The sequence below is a fragment of the Diprion similis genome, chromosome 2 (assembly GCF_021155765.1).
Source record: "Diprion similis isolate iyDipSimi1 chromosome 2, iyDipSimi1.1, whole genome shotgun sequence".
Classification (NCBI taxonomy): Eukaryota; Metazoa; Arthropoda; class Insecta; order Hymenoptera; family Diprionidae; genus Diprion; species Diprion similis.
Genome location: NC_060106.1, coordinates 8,265,994 through 8,284,907, shown reverse-complemented (window position 1 = coordinate 8,284,907; position 18,914 = coordinate 8,265,994). Strand labels below are relative to the sequence as shown.

The 18,914-nt window shown below is 39.6% G+C and overlaps 3 protein-coding genes and 1 long non-coding RNA gene across 5 annotated transcripts; 2 read left to right on the top strand and 2 right to left on the bottom strand.

Annotated features, from left to right (window-relative positions):
• Positions 1 to 1,138: 1,138 nt before the first annotated feature.
• Positions 1,139 to 4,840, top strand: LOC124416493. Of its 2 annotated transcripts, none has more exons than XM_046897620.1 (5): positions 1,139 to 1,191; positions 2,808 to 2,945; positions 3,189 to 3,522; positions 3,736 to 3,929; positions 4,044 to 4,840. In XM_046897620.1, exons 2-5 carry the CDS (start codon positions 2,828 to 2,830, stop codon positions 4,409 to 4,411), a joined length of 1,014 nt encoding a protein of 337 aa, XP_046753576.1. In that variant the 5' UTR covers positions 1,139 to 1,191; positions 2,808 to 2,827; the 3' UTR covers positions 4,412 to 4,840. The 2 variants fall into 2 exon arrangements, with proteins under 2 accessions (XP_046753576.1, XP_046753575.1); XM_046897619.1 differs by lacking the exon at positions 1,139 to 1,191 and adding an exon at positions 1,813 to 1,932.
• Positions 1,267 to 2,866, bottom strand: LOC124416500. The gene is made up of 2 exons (XR_006930774.1): positions 2,796 to 2,866; positions 1,267 to 1,922 (listed from the first exon to the last, which is right to left on the bottom strand). It is a non-coding gene; the product is annotated as an uncharacterized LOC124416500 (long non-coding RNA).
• A 5,135-nt stretch (positions 4,841 to 9,975) lies between the features above and the next one.
• LOC124416495 lies at positions 9,976 to 13,945 on the top strand. The gene is made up of 3 exons (XM_046897622.1): positions 9,976 to 10,125; positions 11,372 to 11,877; positions 12,356 to 13,945. Exons 2-3 carry the CDS (start codon positions 11,382 to 11,384, stop codon positions 12,721 to 12,723), a joined length of 864 nt encoding a protein of 287 aa, XP_046753578.1. The 5' UTR covers positions 9,976 to 10,125; positions 11,372 to 11,381; the 3' UTR covers positions 12,724 to 13,945.
• An 82-nt stretch (positions 13,946 to 14,027) lies between these two features.
• Positions 14,028 to 15,282, bottom strand: LOC124416238. Its single transcript, XM_046897166.1, has 3 exons — positions 14,901 to 15,282; positions 14,230 to 14,709; positions 14,028 to 14,143 (listed from the first exon to the last, which is right to left on the bottom strand). The coding sequence occupies exons 1-3, from the start codon at positions 15,280 to 15,282 to the stop codon at positions 14,028 to 14,030; spliced, it is 978 nt and encodes a 325-aa protein (XP_046753122.1).
• Positions 15,283 to 18,914: the final 3,632 nt, after the last annotated feature.

Below are 18,914 nucleotides of genomic sequence, written 5' to 3'. Positions count from 1 at the left end.
ATTTATTTTCGTACAACTGTTCACCATATAATCCCACGGGAGTTATTTTACGAAGATATCACATCCGTTATATAAACAATACTGTTACTGCTCTGCCCCGTTTTGCAAGTGGGCGCTTCAGGTCCGGTAGAAAGTAGCTGCAAATTGCTGTCGCCTACCACACAACGCAGTTAAGTCAGTTACAGCAAATTTAGTCATCGATTTCAAATATGTGAATCCGCGAGAAGATCTGCCGGCAATACTGACACAGTAGAAACGGTATAATACTTCAGCCTGCGGGGAACAGGTTACAAAACACATTACAGAATATCTACTCAGAAATGCAAACTGTTGTCTAAAAAATCTGTTCCGCAAAACGTAGCGAACCGAAGGTGCAAAAACGATTACAATTTGTCTAATGTATTGTCCGAAAGTACAAAAAGTTTTTTTAATTGCAATATCTCTCCCGTAGAGCCGTTTAAACATATGCATCTGTGACGATTACATACGTAATATATTTATATAGTTTATATTTGAAAGATCACAGCTGCCACCACAAACTCGAAAGTTGAATACTGGTATATACAGATATAGTCTGTCGTGTGCAGCAAGGTCATGAACCTTACTTTTCCGACCGCACTTACGTGCGAGTGTGAGTCTCACTGAGTCACTGTACTTTCGAATTGCTTCTTCTGAGGTGATTCAGGGCTTCGTAAAGAACTGAAATTTGTAAATTAAACGAGCAACTGAGAATCCGGGTGCGGGATTAACGGCTGGAAACACCTCTGGTTATATCCTCGATGGTTCATTTAATTGCACTTATCCCAGGTTAGGCTGGATGCTGGCCGCAAAAGAAATGCGGAAGAAGTTGCGATTTAGCTACATGATGCATCTTGACGTCAGATCAACATCTTTGAAGCAAGTGGGCGTGGAGTTCCGATCCTGCATCCGGTGTGATCACTTTCACTTTCGATTTTGCGCTTTTTGTTTCATAACACCCCACGTGGTCACCTAGCAGGATCTGGAGTCTCATATATATCCTCCGAGGAATATGTGAAGGACAGTCAATTCGCTCTTGAAGGTGTCTTACGAAGGGTCTAAAGTTCTCGGATCGAACAATGTGTGCGATCTAATAGTTATTACGGAAATTGTTAAGTTTTAAAGTAAATTCTTGGGTTTAACGTGTTCATTCGGAAGGTGCTCCACCGCTTGGTAAGTGAACACACCATTTAATTACCGTAGAGACGCTTCGCTCGTTAGTGCATCTTGCCACAAAGTATTATTTTCCCTTTGCACTGCTTAATGAAACTAAATACATACCTAAAGACATTTATCATTGTACGTCGTACGGTACACGCAAAAAGTTAACTGCATATCTACGTTCTACGATGATTCTTAAACATGTCATAAATTTTTGGGCGGTTACTTTAAATGAAAATATGTAGGTATGTCAAAATACACGATGGAATCTACAAATCGGCGCGTGGCATCTTAGGTGTGAATAACCAGATCAATAAAAAGTTTGTTGAAGTATCGTTTCGCATGGCGTTACAAGTAGCAAGAAATTAGTAAATATTGTCATATCCATTTATCCTCCGACTATGATTACTGGCCGTAATATTCGTCGCCTTACCCAGTATTTCAAAAATTCGTGGGTCTGGGTTGAACTCGAAACGTTTGTAGTTCAACACAACCACGTCATTCTACGATACCAGTAAACATGATAAAGAAGACCGGTATTAAAATTCTGAGCTGGTGTTGGACCGTTCGTATAACGGAACTCCGTAGTCGTACCGGGATCCTCGACAGTTGCTGGTGGGCTGTACTGAACTGTAATACATAATCCATCAGAGTAATGTTGAGGTTTTACTCCACGGATATGGAACACTACGTTTGTGAAAATTCTTTTGGGATTTTGTGCGTATAGTGGTGTTGGTGCCAGACTAGTACTTGGTAAGTCGTCCCTTGTACTCACCGTCCATCTTCGAAAGTGTTATACTGCTTAAGAAACGTGAATAAACATTTTCCGGAACTTTCGATGGCACATTTGTATTTGAATATTTGGAACTGTACAATTTTTTTTCTTTCTTATTTGACATTTATCACGATGCTAATCATAGTCAGATATTCCGATAACTCTCTCGAATCCTGGAGTATAATCAACTCATGTGTATTTCGATATTTATTGCTATTAATTTCTCGTTTATTCTCTGGTAATATTCTTTCCTCGTAATGAAATCAATAGAATAGACTGAGCAAAAAAACAATGAAAATAGGATTTATACAATAGTTGGTAGAAACTGTTTTTCCGTTGATGAGATATGAAGTTTGTACTCTATACGGATTCTCATGTAGCATTGCAATAAATATTGTATTTAGCCGATTGTGAAAAAAAAATTTTTGTAATGCGTTAAACCCTTTTGCAAGACTAGGTAACCTCTGAAAAATTTGCTTGCAGTCGAAAGTCTAGTCACAGTAATAACCACGAAAGGCCAATAAGTGTTTTATATTATTCCTGTCCAAAGTAGTGCGAGAATAACCTCTGACAGACTAAATGCAACCTAAAATACGTGTCTAACAAATAACATTCTTAAACAATATCTTACGTGAAACACTTCTGAATCGGATATTCTCATTTCGGCGGTGAGAACAAAGGAAGAATAATATAATAAAGGTTCAAGATACATAAGATCGCGATATTTCCACTTGTACGTACGTGCCGTATAGATTTGGGGGGGGGGGGGGGGGGGGGGCAATCTCTGAACTTAAATGGCGGAGATGAAGTGTAGTTCAACCAGTTTTTAATAATAGTGTACGTTTATTTACAGTCGAAACGTTATCTTCTGAGATGATGAAGCCACGATTATTACTGTTGGTAAGCTGTGCCTTGGCGGTTTCCTATGGACAGTCGAGCGGGAGGGTCAGCTTTGAAGATTCAGATTCCCAGCCTCGACAGAGGCAGGATGGTAAGTCGAACTCATCTTATGTTACCGACTGAGGATCTACGGATTCTATCGGTACCTCGTGGTGTACATTGGCTGAAGATCGTTAACAACAGCTAGCTTAAACAGCGAATCCAGCCAACTAATATAACTACACTTTACGTTATACGTCACCACAAGCAGTAGATTATATAAATTGTAAGATGATTGGGGTGAATTACAATCGTATGGTTGAATCTTGTGTAATGGCAAAATTATTTTTTTTAGGACCGCAGTTCCAGCAGTTCCAAAACCAGGGCCCTGCAGGTCCACCCGTATTTCAGCAAGGGCGTCCTAATGGAACGCGACAGGGCAAAGATCTCTTAGACTGGATAGGCTTGGGCGCAGGGCCGAACGTGGATCCGTTCCTGGCTAGAACTAACACTGCTTGTCTGAATGGCGATCTCGCCGAATGTTTCAAGTCCAGAGCCCTGAATTCTATGTCAGAGTTCTTTGACCAGCAAGAATATAACCTGAACGGCAATGTCAGGGTCGTTAGAATGTCGAGGGACGTTGTACGCGAGGTTAGCCGCCAACCTTACGAGTTCTCCAGTGCTCCCAGGTAAAATAAATCTTTCATCAGCTAGGGATGATATAGGTCACATAGAATTGGGTTACTTGATAGAACGTAGCATTAGTAAATTCAGCATTTCCTCTTTGGTGGTCTTCGATTTTAACTTAACGAGAATTTCAAGCTGCAGCAATGTATCGGGCTTAATTCACGGGAATTTATGTGTGCCGTCATTATTAAACCTCAACCTTCTGCGTTTTATAGGAGTGAAGAGAGTGAGTGGGATCAACTGGTGAAATTTGCTGCCAGGAAGGCCGAGAAGTTCGTGAAGACCGTCGCGTTCGAGGTTGAAATACCAAGTGAAGTTGTTGGAGAGAACGAGGTATATGCACCCCGGTTCTTGGACGAGATTGCTGATGAGATTGACACAATTGAAAACAAGAAGGACTCTCATTTCTGTAAGTACCCCATGGGTGCCAAACTCAACTTCTGGTAACTGCTCAAATCATTTTACGACAGCTTGTTTGATTAATAAGAGAATATAAAAAAATTGGTATTCTAATTTTTTTCAGCTCGAATCCGGCTAAAGAAGTTGTTGATTCCAATGTTGATCATCCTAAAGTTGTTCAAATTGAAGTTACTGCTCTTCTTACCTCTGATCCTGGGCTTGGCTTCGTTTAAGAAGTTCTTGGGCTTCATAGCGATTGTTATACCGGGATTAATAGGATTTTTCAAGCTCTGCAAACCTCAGGTGCAAAACTATCAGCCTCCAGTGTACAGTCAAAGTGGCGTGGGATTTCCGTATTACAAAGAGAATGCCAATAGCTACAATCACAACGATTATCACGAAAACGATTACCACGGGCATCAGGGAGGATCGCCGGTATCATTCGGACAAGATCTCGCCTATCAAGGCTATAACGGAGAGTATGGTAAATAGACCGCGTCCCGACGTCAACTGGTAGAATATTTATGAGAAAGTTATATTCAGTGCCAAGGACCCGAGTTGTGGCACGCAATCAGGCAAGCTTTAAAGGTTAATGTGAAAACGTAAGTGTAATTGCCTCGACTTGGTACTGTGACTCAGTTTACGTAAGAAAAATGTACAAACGTCGACTGATGAAGCCATATCTCACACGACCAAGTCATAGGCTTCTCATGTTTTCTCTTAACATTCATCTTCATTTTCAATTTAATTTATATTTTATTCCGTTTAATATTAATTTACAAGTAATGTCAAGACTGCCGATGCCTATACATAAGTAGGTACACAAGTAGGTATTACTAAGCCTTAGTTTCTGAAATCGATTAGGATAATCCATGGGATGTTACTCATCTCTCTGTATTTATATGTACATTAAATATCAATAAATAACTGTATATATATATATGTATGTATATATATTTCTTACACAAACGAGAAGAAAGTTCCTCGTGGACTATCGCTTGATGTTGTTGCACCGCAATGCGTTAGTAAAATTGCGCCTGGGCACTAATCGCTGCCATAAAATATTCCCATTTAAAACGCGATGTATACTCGGTGAGCTCACCTGGGCGGTTTTTATAGCTAATAACTAGTTTTTATCAAGAGCATTCACACTCTCATTTATTAGGACAATAAATTAAAAAGCTGTCGATCAAATCTTTGTAGATACCTAAAACGGTATTCCCACCTCAAAGGTACAGAGATGTTTAAAAACTGTTTAAAACTATTGTTTTTCTATGCAATTCGATCAAAGCTCATTTCATTTCAATTGTTCAGATACAGACAGAAGGTAAACGAGTTTTCTGATTTCAAATCGCGTTGAAAATCGTTTTATTTCAACATTTAATTTTTTGTAATCGATTTGAGCCAAGAGACTTTACAACATCATTTTGCTGTTGAATATTCATTCTGTAGGAATTACCGAGTGATGTGGTATAGCAACAATTAAGAGGATATGGAGTCTTATGAAAGAAAATGTGATTATAGGTACAAATCAGCGAAGTCCGATTCAGTCACATTATGCTTTTAATGACAATTTCCAACACTAGCTGAAGGTTTCCATTAGAAATAAGAAGAAAAGAAAAGAGTATATGAAATGAATCTAACCGGTCAGCGGGATGCTGTGTACGATTTCTTACCGGAGTCCCGAGAAATGAACCAAACAAACCTGTTGACCAGGTGCCCTCGTTTGCGAAAACAGGAAACTTCATGATGTTGTTTCATTTGATTCCGATTAAAGAGATTCCATTACCGCCTATGCAGCGCTTTCGCGGAGAGAAATTCGTTATATTTCGTTCTCCTAATAACGAATCGGCATTTCGCGTAATTCTTCACTCATTGTTATGCAAAATAAGAAAATATCGAGGTTTCTCATTGTGAGCCCGTGGGACATCTGCTTCTTACCGCCAGCATCTTTGCACTACCTACCGTGACTAATCGATGAGAATTTAGGCAGGACACCTTTAGAAGGATAGCTCCTTCGACTGAGATGCTCGTATAAAATTATAATGTAACGGTGCCAAGCTGTCCGACAATCAAGAAGCATGCAATCGTATCACATTCCTTGCGGTAGGCCCGTACCGACCTTGCGCGATGATCGAGGTCACACACACGGAACACGATGCATTGATCGCCCACAGTGTCTCGTACGTGCACAGATGCATATGCAGTTTGCTTGCAGATTAACCGGTAGAAAATTACTCTAGCTAGAAACGCAATGGAAAGTAGGTACCTGGAGGAGCAGCGCTTTTACGCACATGCGGAGGCACGAAACCATCGTATTTTATTTGATACGTGGCTACGAGTTGACCTGTTGATAGTGGATGGTGGATGTGGATTGGCGTAATTCGTATACAAGTAGAACGTCATCACAATTTGTAGGACGCATTCGTCGTTATGGTTAAACCTATTCAATCGTGAAACCATTTTTACCAATATGGTGCATAACTGCTTGGCGCGAAAACGCGATCGTGACCGTTGTGATGAATTCCATGAATGGCGTGGATCAAGTGCCTCTCCCCGAGCCACTACCGTATTACATGCTCTGTCTCGATTTCGCATACTTACTCCTAGATCGTTACTACAATTTAAGGCCTCGAAACTTGTTGAAGCAGTAGGTATAGCCTTGACCGAATGCCCTCTTCCTTGATTGTCGCGGTTCGCGCCGTTACCAGTCAAGGCAGTGGCGTGCCTTTCCTTCTTTCGTTTATGAGACGTTTCCTCGGTATCTTGCACCAATGGCTAGATAATACAATTTGACATTTATTGTTCTGTTGCAAATTCATCAAATCTGTCTTTCATTTTAATGCAATGAGCATCCATGACGCTCAGAGTTCTCGTAGAGTCACGGAATGTATCCAGAACTACGTTAATAAGAATCAGAGTTTGACAATGTAAAGTGTCTGTCTCATTCTGGAGCGGAAGATCATGTGTCTTGTGATCGATAATTCAGACAGAACATTTGGAGATGGTTTTCATAAAAATTCTTTCACTCGGTGAGCATCTTTTATGCTAACCAGGATCATAATTGATATGTTTGAGAAACTACAACTCCACATTACATTTCCCGGCTCACTGCTCTAAATGGTTGGACGATTTCTGATCTGTTCGATCATTCTATGATCCAATGATTTAGTCCTTATACCGTATCAAGTTATTGAGACTACTTATTGAGTAAAAAAAATCACAAGCGATCATGCGATGTGCCGAACACTTTCGTATGTAACTGAATCTCACGAGATGTGTTTGACGCTGCTATTTGTTATCATAAAAACAAGTTGTTATCAAAGAATATCATAATATAATTTATAAATATTTCTCCTTTAACCAGTGCAGAAGACCTAAGTGGTTTCCAAGTTTCAGATCGACATTGTTTGAGCTTTCTTCATTGCCTTGAACTCTTGGGATTAATGCGACATGGTGTGTTGAAAGTTTGAATACCAGCACTAACAAATTGAGAGAAAATTTTGGAACGCTTGTGTCATACCAATGCGTTCACTATAATTATTCCGCATAGATTTCTATTTGTAAGTGAATTAGTGAATTGTATACCTGATATGGTGAAAAACTAATTTAACTCTAAAAAAAAATAAAAATAAAAAAACAAACAATGAAATTAAAAAATCATGATGAAACGATGTTGGATTCTATATAGTTTGTGAATCGATTTATAAAAGGTTTGGATTAAAAGAGCTGAATGGCAACGGGACTCGCGATCGCCACTATTGACTTTCGCCAATTCGCAAATAGCAGCCGAAAGTGTTTCCAGATTCGATAAGCCCCGGATAAACGATTCAGCGTTCGTTAGCCCCACGATGTTGTCATTAGCAACGTTGCAAGTTGAATAACGATGATTTTTCATGGTGTATAGCATCCAATTAATTTTTAAAACAAACCGAATGATATTTCGTATTACAGTAGTATTCAATGATTTAATGATGAAGGGTGAAAGATATCGATTTAAGCTCCTTACGTGACAATTGATGAATAAACAACTCATGACTGATGCTTGTTTTTGAGAGTATGCTATGTTAATGTCAAGCGTCATCTTTAACGTAGGTTAAGGAAGAGTGGGCAGAAAAAGTTCGTTCCACGTACTGGATTCGCATAAGGTTGACTTTGAACTAGAAAATTTATGTGGATCGATGAATTCACAGAAAAATACATCCCATATTCTGGTAGCCGAGACTTTAGATAACAGGCTTTAGTTTATCGTAATGTACCTAATTTTAATGCCGGTTTTGTAGAGCGGAAATCTTTGACAAAATCCTTGATTGTACGCCCGAGTAGAAGTAGCGAAGTAACACGAACGTGGGATGGTTCTTTGTGTTGTTGTACATTTACGGAGTTTTCGTATTCGGTATTGCATACTCACGTATCATCGATACATCGACTCCAACATCACATTGGAATTCGGAATAAGTTGGGAGCCTACTTGAGGTGAAAATAACGGCAATTGGAAATGTCTTGTACTGTTTGATAGACGCTTCAACATAGAACCAACAAAATTGCTGAAGGTGTGTCCCGCGAGAGATCGTGCACCATAGCTAACAAATTATAGGTCACATGCGTTAGTAGGACATTAAATACGATGTACTGAAGGTCAAGTGTGACGCGATGAACTGTCTCGATGACTTAAACGTTTCGGGTCGAGTGCCAAGAAGCTATGCCATCTTTGGAAGGCTTTCACAACGGCTTCAATTAATTAACTACATTATAAAGCTTGCCTTAAAATTTTTTCTCTCCATAATTAGAGATGCGGATGTTATACCAAAAGAAAAATGTGATGCGAATTACGATACTGAAATTTCTCCTCGTATCTTTTTTATCGTATCGATGTTTCGACAAGTCTGACTTAATCCATCCATATTTATAACCTGGTGAATCTGTTGACTAATTATCTGCTCGTTTATCATCAGAATTGGGTTTACACATCATAAAATCTCATGGTTACACAACGAGACGATGCCTGTAATTTAAGTATCAACATTTTTCCTGTAAACTTTGTTTAGATGATTCATTATAATAAAGATTTAGTGAAATATTAATGTGCAATCAGTTTTTCACAAATTAAGGAAAATTTTCAAGAATTTTTGTAAGAGCTCAGAAATCGCTTGACGGCAATTTCTATGTCCAATTCCAAGTACACTTTTTCCAAGTCTTGCATGGGATTGGATTAGGACAATTGCTTGCACGCAGCCATATCAGCAAAGTTTGAGAATTCCAAAAAAGTACCATGAGAATCTTAGCCGAGAATGAAATTCATAGAAAAATGTAGACGGTTTAAAACGAGAACGAGACTCACAACGAAACTAACCTCTTTCCCGATTTCAGGCAATTTTCTACCGGTACTAAAACGAGAAAAGAGTATAAAAAATTGCGTTGCATAGTATATTTTGATTGAGTTCAATGTACGATAGTTCAGTATGAAAAAGTCATACAACGTAACATGTTTAACGTTTATCACAATAACCAGAAATTGCAACACACACTGAGAACACGACTGTTAAAAATATCAAAAAGTCCTTGGCATTCGAAAATCAAGAAGAATGATAAAAAAATAATAAACGAACCATGAACCTGAGAAACGAGTGCGGGCTTCTGATGTTATAGAGTCAGAACCCGACCTTCGTCAACAAAGATGCGTCGAGTAAAGTTCCCAGCATGTGCCCTCGACGGGAAGCGCCTACCGGGCGAGGGCAACGTTATCCCAAGATATACGGGAATAGAGAATAGTGCAATGTTGGTGCGTTGATAGGCCTGCGTGCTCCACATCTGTGACACGGTTTTCCCGCTAGGCTAGGCTCGCGTCGGGGTCCATAATGTCTGTCCACTGCAAGGTATATCATAACAGCGCGGGAACCAGTTTGTGCACGAGAACCACTTTGGTTTCCTTCCCTTACCTTAAGATGAGCCCAATCCCATCTTCTCCGCTTCTGGAACCCAGCATCAAGCCGGAGGAGGGAAACTCCTCATGTGGTGGTATCTATCAAACACGATCCACCTATATAAGGTCGCCTCGCCTATACGCGGCTCAGAGCTCTTGCACATACCACGCACTTCGGCTCGCAGGGGCTGATTTCAAAATTAAAAAAGTGTTATCACTGCAAGCGTCGTCATTTATCGAGGTGGGTCCAGCGTTTCATAAGACGTGTCGTTGATTCATAGAGGTTAGTACCACTTTAAGTGACACTCTTTTTTATCAATTCATTTGTGCGGACCATTGTTGTGACAAAGTGAAGTCAAAATGAACCCATCGTTCGAGAGCCAACTTTCATTGGCAAGTGACAAGCGGTGAATATCGTTTCGTGATTCTCACGACTAAGGGGATGCCCTGGTCGATTTCGACGTGATGTATATATCTTCAAATATCAAAGACCACGTATCTCAGATGGGATCAAGACCTTAATGGCTCCATTCTGTACGCCATTCAGAACAAGAATACTCCAAATCATTTTCAATGGACGCAGAAATAAAGAAATTCCTTGAATTCCATGAATTTGCTATTGCGATTTCGTATAATCCGTACCATTTCTTTCTTTCTACATCGAATAAAAATGGGTTGAAATGGTTTAGTTGAAAATAGCGTATAGAATGGGGCTGTCGAGCCCTTGTTCACGTTTGAGTTATGTGGACTATCATATCTGAAGATATATACGTCAACGTCGAAGTCGATCAGAGCACTCTCTTAGGCATTCATGTTCCACTGTAAAATTCGCGTGTTAATCAGTAATTGCCGCTGAGTAAACTCATAAGCTTAAAAAATTTTCATCCATCCCTGCCACTTGATTATTCTGTCAATTATACATTTACTGTAATTTTTCAAAGTGAACAGTCATTTGAATCATCTAGGGGGGACTGGGGCTAGAAGTGACAGAGGTAGGTTGTTACGACGGTTATCGTTTCTAAACTATATGGAAGATGGTGCCATGGGTTGAGGGGTTTAAATACCTTAACACCTTCCTCCCCCCTTCCCTTCACCAATGACACCAACTTCCATAGTTTAGAAATAGTAACTGTTGAAAAAACCTATCTCTGTTATTTCTAGCTCGAGTCTCTCCTACATTATGTCTTCTTCGATTACAGACTCTCAGTAAGGTGCGATAGATTATGTTAATAGACTGTGGATTAAGTGACTTTGATAGGTGTGATTTCGTAAAACTGCACTACTCGAAAAATCGGAAACCCATTATCCCATATTGAAAACATATTCAACACTCAAAATCCTTTCTCTAACTGTATCATAGATTTGAGTTATCATCAGCAATAGGCATTAGTATACAATTTGCGTTGACTCAATTCATTCCGATTGTTAGGATTGTCATGCATGGTCAATTAAGTGTGAAAATAATTAAGGTTAGAACGTATCAAATGTGCAACTGAAAAATGAATTTGAATCGTAATTCACTTTTGCAGTAGAGTAAAAATGAAGGCAGCTTTAGTGTTTCTGGCTATGGTGGCCATGACATTGGCCAATCCCGTGGAAAAGGTAGAGAAGGCCGAGATTCACCAGCAGCAGTCGGTGACCATGACCGACAGGGCCAAATACGAAGAAGAGCTTCTCCGAAAGCTGAACGCCAAGTGCTCTCAGAACGAAGTGAGCAGCTGCGTTATGCTGAAGCTGGTTACCTACATGAACAAGCTGTTGAAAAAGGCCTCGATCGAATTGACTGACGATATTGAAATTCGAAAGACGAGCCAGATAACGGAGGAGGCCATGTTTAGCGCTGCCAGAAGCAACGATGAAGATTCCGAAGTCTTGGATCTGATAACAAACAAAATTTACTCGTTTGTCAAGTCGAGGAGTATCAAATGGCGGATACTCCCAGAGGATGATGTGGTTGTCTCTGCTTCCGAGGATGAAACAGGTTCATTGAATCTTGGATTATCCATCGAACACTCCGACAAAGCTGTTCAGGATGGTAAGTTGTATTTGAAGTGATTACTTTAAAATCTTTGGACTTGAACGTTAGATTCTTGCATCATTTTGAAATGAAATTTCACGCTTTTGGAATACTTGAGGGCCTAATACCGTTGCATCAACTTTGCCATATCTCTCATGTACATGATATATTGAGTACAGTCGACTTGTGAGCACTGGACAACTTGGTCATTTACATTATGAAATAAATCATTCCAAATTTGTTCCTACTCTTCAACTGTAAGCTGGTTGACCGAATACAAAATCTTCTTTACCTCTACTCTTTTATTAATAATAAGATATTCCAAATTTGTTCTTGCTCTCTAACTGTAAGTTCGTTGACCGAATACTAAATTTTATATACCCGTACTATTCTCTTGAAGAATGGATGCCACATTATCCACAAGAAAAATATGCTTCATGCAAAACGACATCTCTGTTGTTCACGTGAATAAATTATATCTCTTTTCGGTCGCAAGGTCGTGGGAAAAAGAACAACATGGGACCTCTACTCGCTGCCGCAGCCCTCAAGATCGGTTTGATCGGTGGTCTGGCTTTTAAGGGTCTCGCCTTGCTAGTCGGCAAGGCCTTACTTCTGTCAAAGATCGCTTTGCTTCTTGCTAGCATAATCGGTTTGAAGAAACTGTTCTCCCAGCAGAAGCACGTCACTTACGAAGTAGTCGCACATCCGCACCACTCCTCAAGTCACTCTTACAGCGCTGACCATGGCCATGGGGATAGCTACTCGAGCGGATGGGGCAGAAACTTGGACGTCTCCCCTGTGGCCATCCCTTCGGAAGGAGTGAGCGACGCTCAAGACTTGGCGTACAGCGCCCATAAAAATTAAGAAAATCGTCTGTAATCTCTACTTACTGTAGAAGTTTTACAGTGGGTCTGTGGCAAAGAGCTCAAATTTCAAGAGCTCACTGCAACAAGAATGTTCACAAATTGATGCCTGGATTAATCTTTGCGTAGTGAAAACTGCAAAAATTTAAATCCAATGCTAATAGAGATCTTGGCTGGACTATTCTTGGTTGATAATTGGCCACGTCCACTTATAAGAATTATGAACTGGAATCGCTTCAAATCGTTTTAAACCACTACTACTCACATCATTGTCGATTTATTTGAGCCATTTTTACGACCGTTTGAACCATAACTTCATTTTGTAATTAGTGGATGCGTTATCTCGACGTACCTAATTTCCGCCCAGTTAAATGAAAATCGTAATATTTAAATGACACATTGCTTCTAAGAATTCTGCTCTCTTACTCCTTTCATGTTTCATCCGTCTATATAGACGGATTTTCTCTCACTATTTTAATTGCATCCTAAGCAACTTCCTGACCTAGTACAACATATTTCAGTTTTCTCGATTCTGTGGTGAAACCAGTTCATAATTGTCTAATGTTATAGTTTTATTTATATTATTTATTGAATTTTATTATATTTATTGACTAAAATCACGTGATTAGTATGTACGATTCGATATGACCATCAGAAGACAAAACTTAACGGAATTATTCGACCCTGACGGACTGATAGACAAAGTACCTTGGTAATTCAAGATAACCACACAGACGCGACGAACAATACGAAAAGGCAGAAAAACTACCAGGCGAAATCGAGAAATATTGGTCGAACGACCAAAAAACAGACAACGCGTTTAACCCCCAGACCACAGATGGCGACTGCTGCCTATTATTTCGTTGCCGGTGAACATTAAATATTTGGTGAATACTGTGATAACTACTTAAATTTGATGCTGTGACGTCGGCTGGACGGCATATAGCTACATGCTGTTCAATTGGCTAAGCATGGATACCGATTGACCAGGACAAAACTGACGGACTTACGATAGGACGAACGGGACATTGAACACATTCATTTAGGATCTCCGTGGAACAGGATGCAGTGCAACGAAAAGTGGTTGAGTTCTAACGATATCAGCGCGAGACCCACATTCATGCTGCTATTATATAATTTATTTGTACCTTACATGTCACATAAATGAATCACAAATATGTAAGATTATTGTTATATTATGAATAAATATATTTTTTTTTAAGTGTTCGGAATCTCCTTTTTACCCCGCGGTTTATACTGTTGGATGTAGATGAACGAGTTGGCGGAATGGTTGAAAATTTATATCTACGATTGCAAATTCTTCCCTCTTGCAACTTTTTTATAACTAAGGACTGGCGGTTCGTGATGAGGACTGCCAATCACAAGGCTAAATGGTTTTCGTTTTCCGGTGTCACTCCAGCCTGAAAGGCAAGACATTTTTTGGGGTAATAAAATAATTATAAGTCACAGATAGGACGCTAGTTCAATTTTGCAAATCAGTCTCTACTTCTCCTTTTCTGATGACTTTCGAGCTTGTAATCTTTTAGACCACCGTCAAACAGTCCATTGAGGTCTTGGCCCTTGAGCACGTCGGCTTCGTGTGCTAGAAATTCATACTTCGGAACGTCCATGCTTCCCTGAAAAATCTGCTTTTCATCGTTTAGCTGATTGTAGATGCCAACTAATTTTTGATCCGGAATTTCTGGATGGCCGTTGAAAATTTCCGGCTCGTAATGATGATCAAAGTATTGGTGGTGATCTGGGACAACGGCGTGATGATCGTAAACCGCTTCGTATGCTACTTTTTCATGATCGCCAAAGAGCTTTTTCAAACTCAAGATAACCGCTATCAAAATTGCGGTTTTCGACACAATGAACGCTTTAAGCGTCAGTAATCCAACTAATGACACCGCCCCGATAATAATCATCGTCGTTTTTAATCCAATCAATAGTGGGAGTATCATTTGACCTCCATCTTCTTTCTTGCCTTAGAAAAAACATAAATTATCGAGATGGCAGATTATCGTATAAATTATTACACAAAATTTGTTAAGAACGTGTAGGAATTGTGAAGTCAATGACCGTCAACAACAAATGATAATTTGAAGTAATGCAGAAGTGATTAGAATCGCGCTTTCATATCAAGCAAATATCGAATGATTATTTCTTAATACTCACCGCTGGAGTCTCGTGGGTTGAGTTTTAAGTCGACGTTAAATACACCAGCATCTCTAAACAGCTTTAGGTCTACAAGGCCAAGGTCTAGGTTTAGCGATTTCGTGTTCACGACGTCTTCGAGTTTCTCTAAAAATCTTGCATCTCCTCGGGTTCGTTTTTTCGTGTGGTTACGGATCGTTTCTATACTGACAAAGTCATTGAAACGTAACACTCTAGACTTTTTAATGTTTTCAAGCAGTTTAATAGACCATTTTTCTACACCGTTAAGGTCGAAGACATCGCTCAGGGTATCACGTGATCGCGTAGGAGTGCAGTAGGTGACTCTGGCCGTGCTAACAAGAAGTATCGATACGAGAACAGTGACGTACAGCGAGATGAACATGATTATTGAGTTCTTACTTTCCTAAAAAAAGAAAACGGCCAGTTTGTTTGTCTTTCAAAACTTGATATCGCAGTTAAAACGAGACATTTTGTCTTGTGTAGCTGACTCGCGGAAACTGAATCACGAGTAGCTTTAGAGATCAGTTTATATATGAAGTTTCATGCTTAACCAGCCATCCGCGTAGTGTCTAAGTGTGCTTTTAACACGCTATCTCGTTAGCAGCGGACCTTATTGTAAATATTATTACGCACGTATATGATTAAAATCTTATTATGAATGCAATTTGACGTCGTTATAATTGTACAAAATAGATCGAGGCCAGTAAAATACTTCTTTTCAAGAAAACCTCAAACTGCATCACCGTTTCTCACTTCAAACAAGTTTCCGGATAATTTATTTCAAGCTAAACGTAGCTTCTGTAATGAATCGTAACTGCTTTTATGGAATTGAATGCGAAAAACCAATCACAGTAACTTTTAAGAATAAAGATCTTCAACTTCAATATGATATAAGGGTGATGTCGAATCAAAATTTTGTTTCTACGTGGCCCGTTACTCCAGGAAAAATAGTTGTATGTTACGAGCGTGTAATAAAGGACCATTCATTTCATTACGGTAACTAGAACACTTTTCCTACAATACTCGTTACGTTCCAGAGCACCGCCAAAATATGTTCCAGTAATTGACTGAGCAGTGTTTTGAAGATATTACAAGCTGTCATTAATTTTATTTGTCACAGTCAGTTACCAGTGAGCATAATTACGCGCATAGTGATCTGATTTATAGGCATCACCTTATATAAAAATCCTTTTTCTCCAATATCTTTAGTTGCTTTTGGTTCGTGGCCCTGAAGAGTACGATTCACAGAAACAAGATGTAAAAGTTTTTCATTTAATAATGTTGCGATTGTCTTTAATTTACCTACTCATTCTTGCGTGCGCCGAATGTGGCGAGTGTAAGGAATTGCATCTTGAGAACTTTAAATTTGACTCATTGTCAAATGAAAACGGTTCAGGTAAACGTAAGTTCAATGATCATTTGTACCTCCACGATGGGCATGTCGCTGCAAAATTGTTAACATTCTAATACGCATTGCAGGTACGTTGATGATCAGCAACTTCGTGCTACTGCCCCTCTTAGCGGGTATAGGTGTAAAATTCCTGGTCCTGCTGCCAATCATTTTATCAAAAATTGCAATATTGGGAATACTCAGTTTTGTTTCTTCGAATCTAAGTCTTTTTGTTTCGGCTGTACTCGGACTTAGAAGTTACTTCTTTGAAAACAAATCAAATGACGAAGATCACGACGATTATTATCGACAAAAAAATCTACACGACCCTTACTCTAGTCATAACGATATACGCGATGGTCATTATAATTATGATCCTGAGGACGATTACGATTCACATGATAAATACAAGCATCGTTACAGAAACTACGGATCTTTCCATTCCGGATACAATCCGCATTATTCAGGACACAGTGACCAATACGATCTTAAATCGACAAAATGGCGGTTTAGACCGTTCAAACTACTTGGACGAATCAGAGATGCGATAAAAGACCATTTCCATAAATCTGGGCCAAATCGTAAGGAAAAACATCGTCGTTACAATTATGATGACTTCAACCATGTTCACAAGTATCATTCGCATGACCACAGTGAAAACCATTTAGAACCCGGTTATAAAATTCGTGAAGCAAAGTACGCGAATCCTGTCTATTCAATTAATCATCTGGAACATCGACCATCCGTGGAAAATGTTCACTTCGAAGGCTACCGAGTGCCAGAAGATTGGATGAAAAAAGGCGAAATCAAAAGCAGTCATGTAGTACAGAGTGAGAGTATTGGAAAGAATACTCTGGGCATTACGGAAGGCTCAGTAAACAGCCCGTCAATAATTCCAACGGTAATCGGTGATGTTGGGAAATTGATGCACGATAATTTGAGTCTGGCTGAGACCACAACTGAATACCAGCTCTACGAAAATGACCCTGTATTCGAGGAACCTTTCATCGTGTTGGGCGTTCATCCTCAAAGCAGGGCCTCCGATTCATCAGTCGCTTTCTATGCCACGGACTAAAGGATTACTGATTTCACACTGTACCGTAAGCCAATACAACCGAGTGAAAACGTGTGAGATGTGGACTGCTACAACAGAACTATCACTCTAGCCTCAAGTGCCATCGACTCGATACCTTTCTAATGCAATAATATTGATGATTCATTTTTATGCCGCTTGATGTCAATTGATTACCGTTAAAATTGTATAGTTTTGAAATAAATGTGTTATTATTTGTCTTCAAGACAGACTTCCTATCGTTTTTCTCATGTAATGGAAATCTAAAGTTATTCCTTCATATTTCATCATGTTTATTTGAAGATTTTAGTTCTTCTACCTGCAACCATTAAACTTTCGTGTTTGTGAATATCTATTCGTTTTCGAGTTCTGACTTATTTCATAGTAAGCCTACGAAATAAGAAATCTACCAGTTCCTAATGATTATACGCGATTAGACTGACTTAGCAAAATGCATAAGTGAACCTGGTAGACTCGAAGCTTGAAACAAAGTGAGAAGCCAAAATTTGGTCCATTCAGTTTTGCGCTCATTTATACCGGGTGGATTCTGTGAGCGTTAACGATTTGAATGACGCTTCGCCTGCAGTTAGGCAACTGAGGTTACACCTGGGATACTTACTGCAGATGCCTGTCAGATGTCACTTCGGTTGCCTATCAGCCGGCGAGGCGTCGTTCGCATCGTTGACCCCCAAGGAATCCTCCAGACGTATACAGTTATACTACGCGTAAAATTTTCTTCTCAGCAGTGAAGTGGATAATGGTCCTTCGAAACATACGTGTTGAATTTTTTCTCTTGAATGGTTTAGAATTAAAGATCAGCTTACGTCGTAACCGCTCTAGTTAACGGGGATATTTACCACTACGTAAGTCATTGATGCATTCGGAAAGGAACCGATATGAATTTGTCAAGGAATTTTGGAATAAGGGAAGGAAAGAGAGGAAAACGGCAAGTGGAAAAAAGGAAAGGGTTAAGGCCACAAAACGTACGAAAGCCAGTCGCTCTTAAAAGTGTACCAAATCTCTTTATGATGAAACGGCTCTAAAGTTGGCAGAAAAACTTGTTCTAGTGACACGGATTATGGAGTCCGGTGAAAAATGAGTTCCAATCGAGTGAACGGCTGTTTGCTCTTTAACGATCTGAAAAACTCTTTAGCTTTCGCTTAAGAGTAGGTATATGTATACATATGGCTACAATGCTAACAGACAAAGATGAAAAGTTTCGTGGAGAATTGTCGCTCCGGACCACTGTCGCTTCACCAGACGTTGCATATTGACGTCGGACATGAGCTGTATGTACGAGGTTAATTTTGTACAGTCTGTAGTCGATTTCGATTCTCGAGATCTCGGGGGGAAAGGGTGACTGGGTGAGGAAGCAAGTCGGCGAGTAAGTGAGACCCCTCTAAAAGTGGAGCAGAAGAGAAAGGTCTCTCCGGAGATGATCTACATTTAGTTCTTCCATCTTCATCAACGCTCTTCTCTCTCGATCGCCTCCTCTCGCTCGTGCGATTTTCTGAATTGAAAATGTAATGACCGTTTCCTTCATTTCTGTATT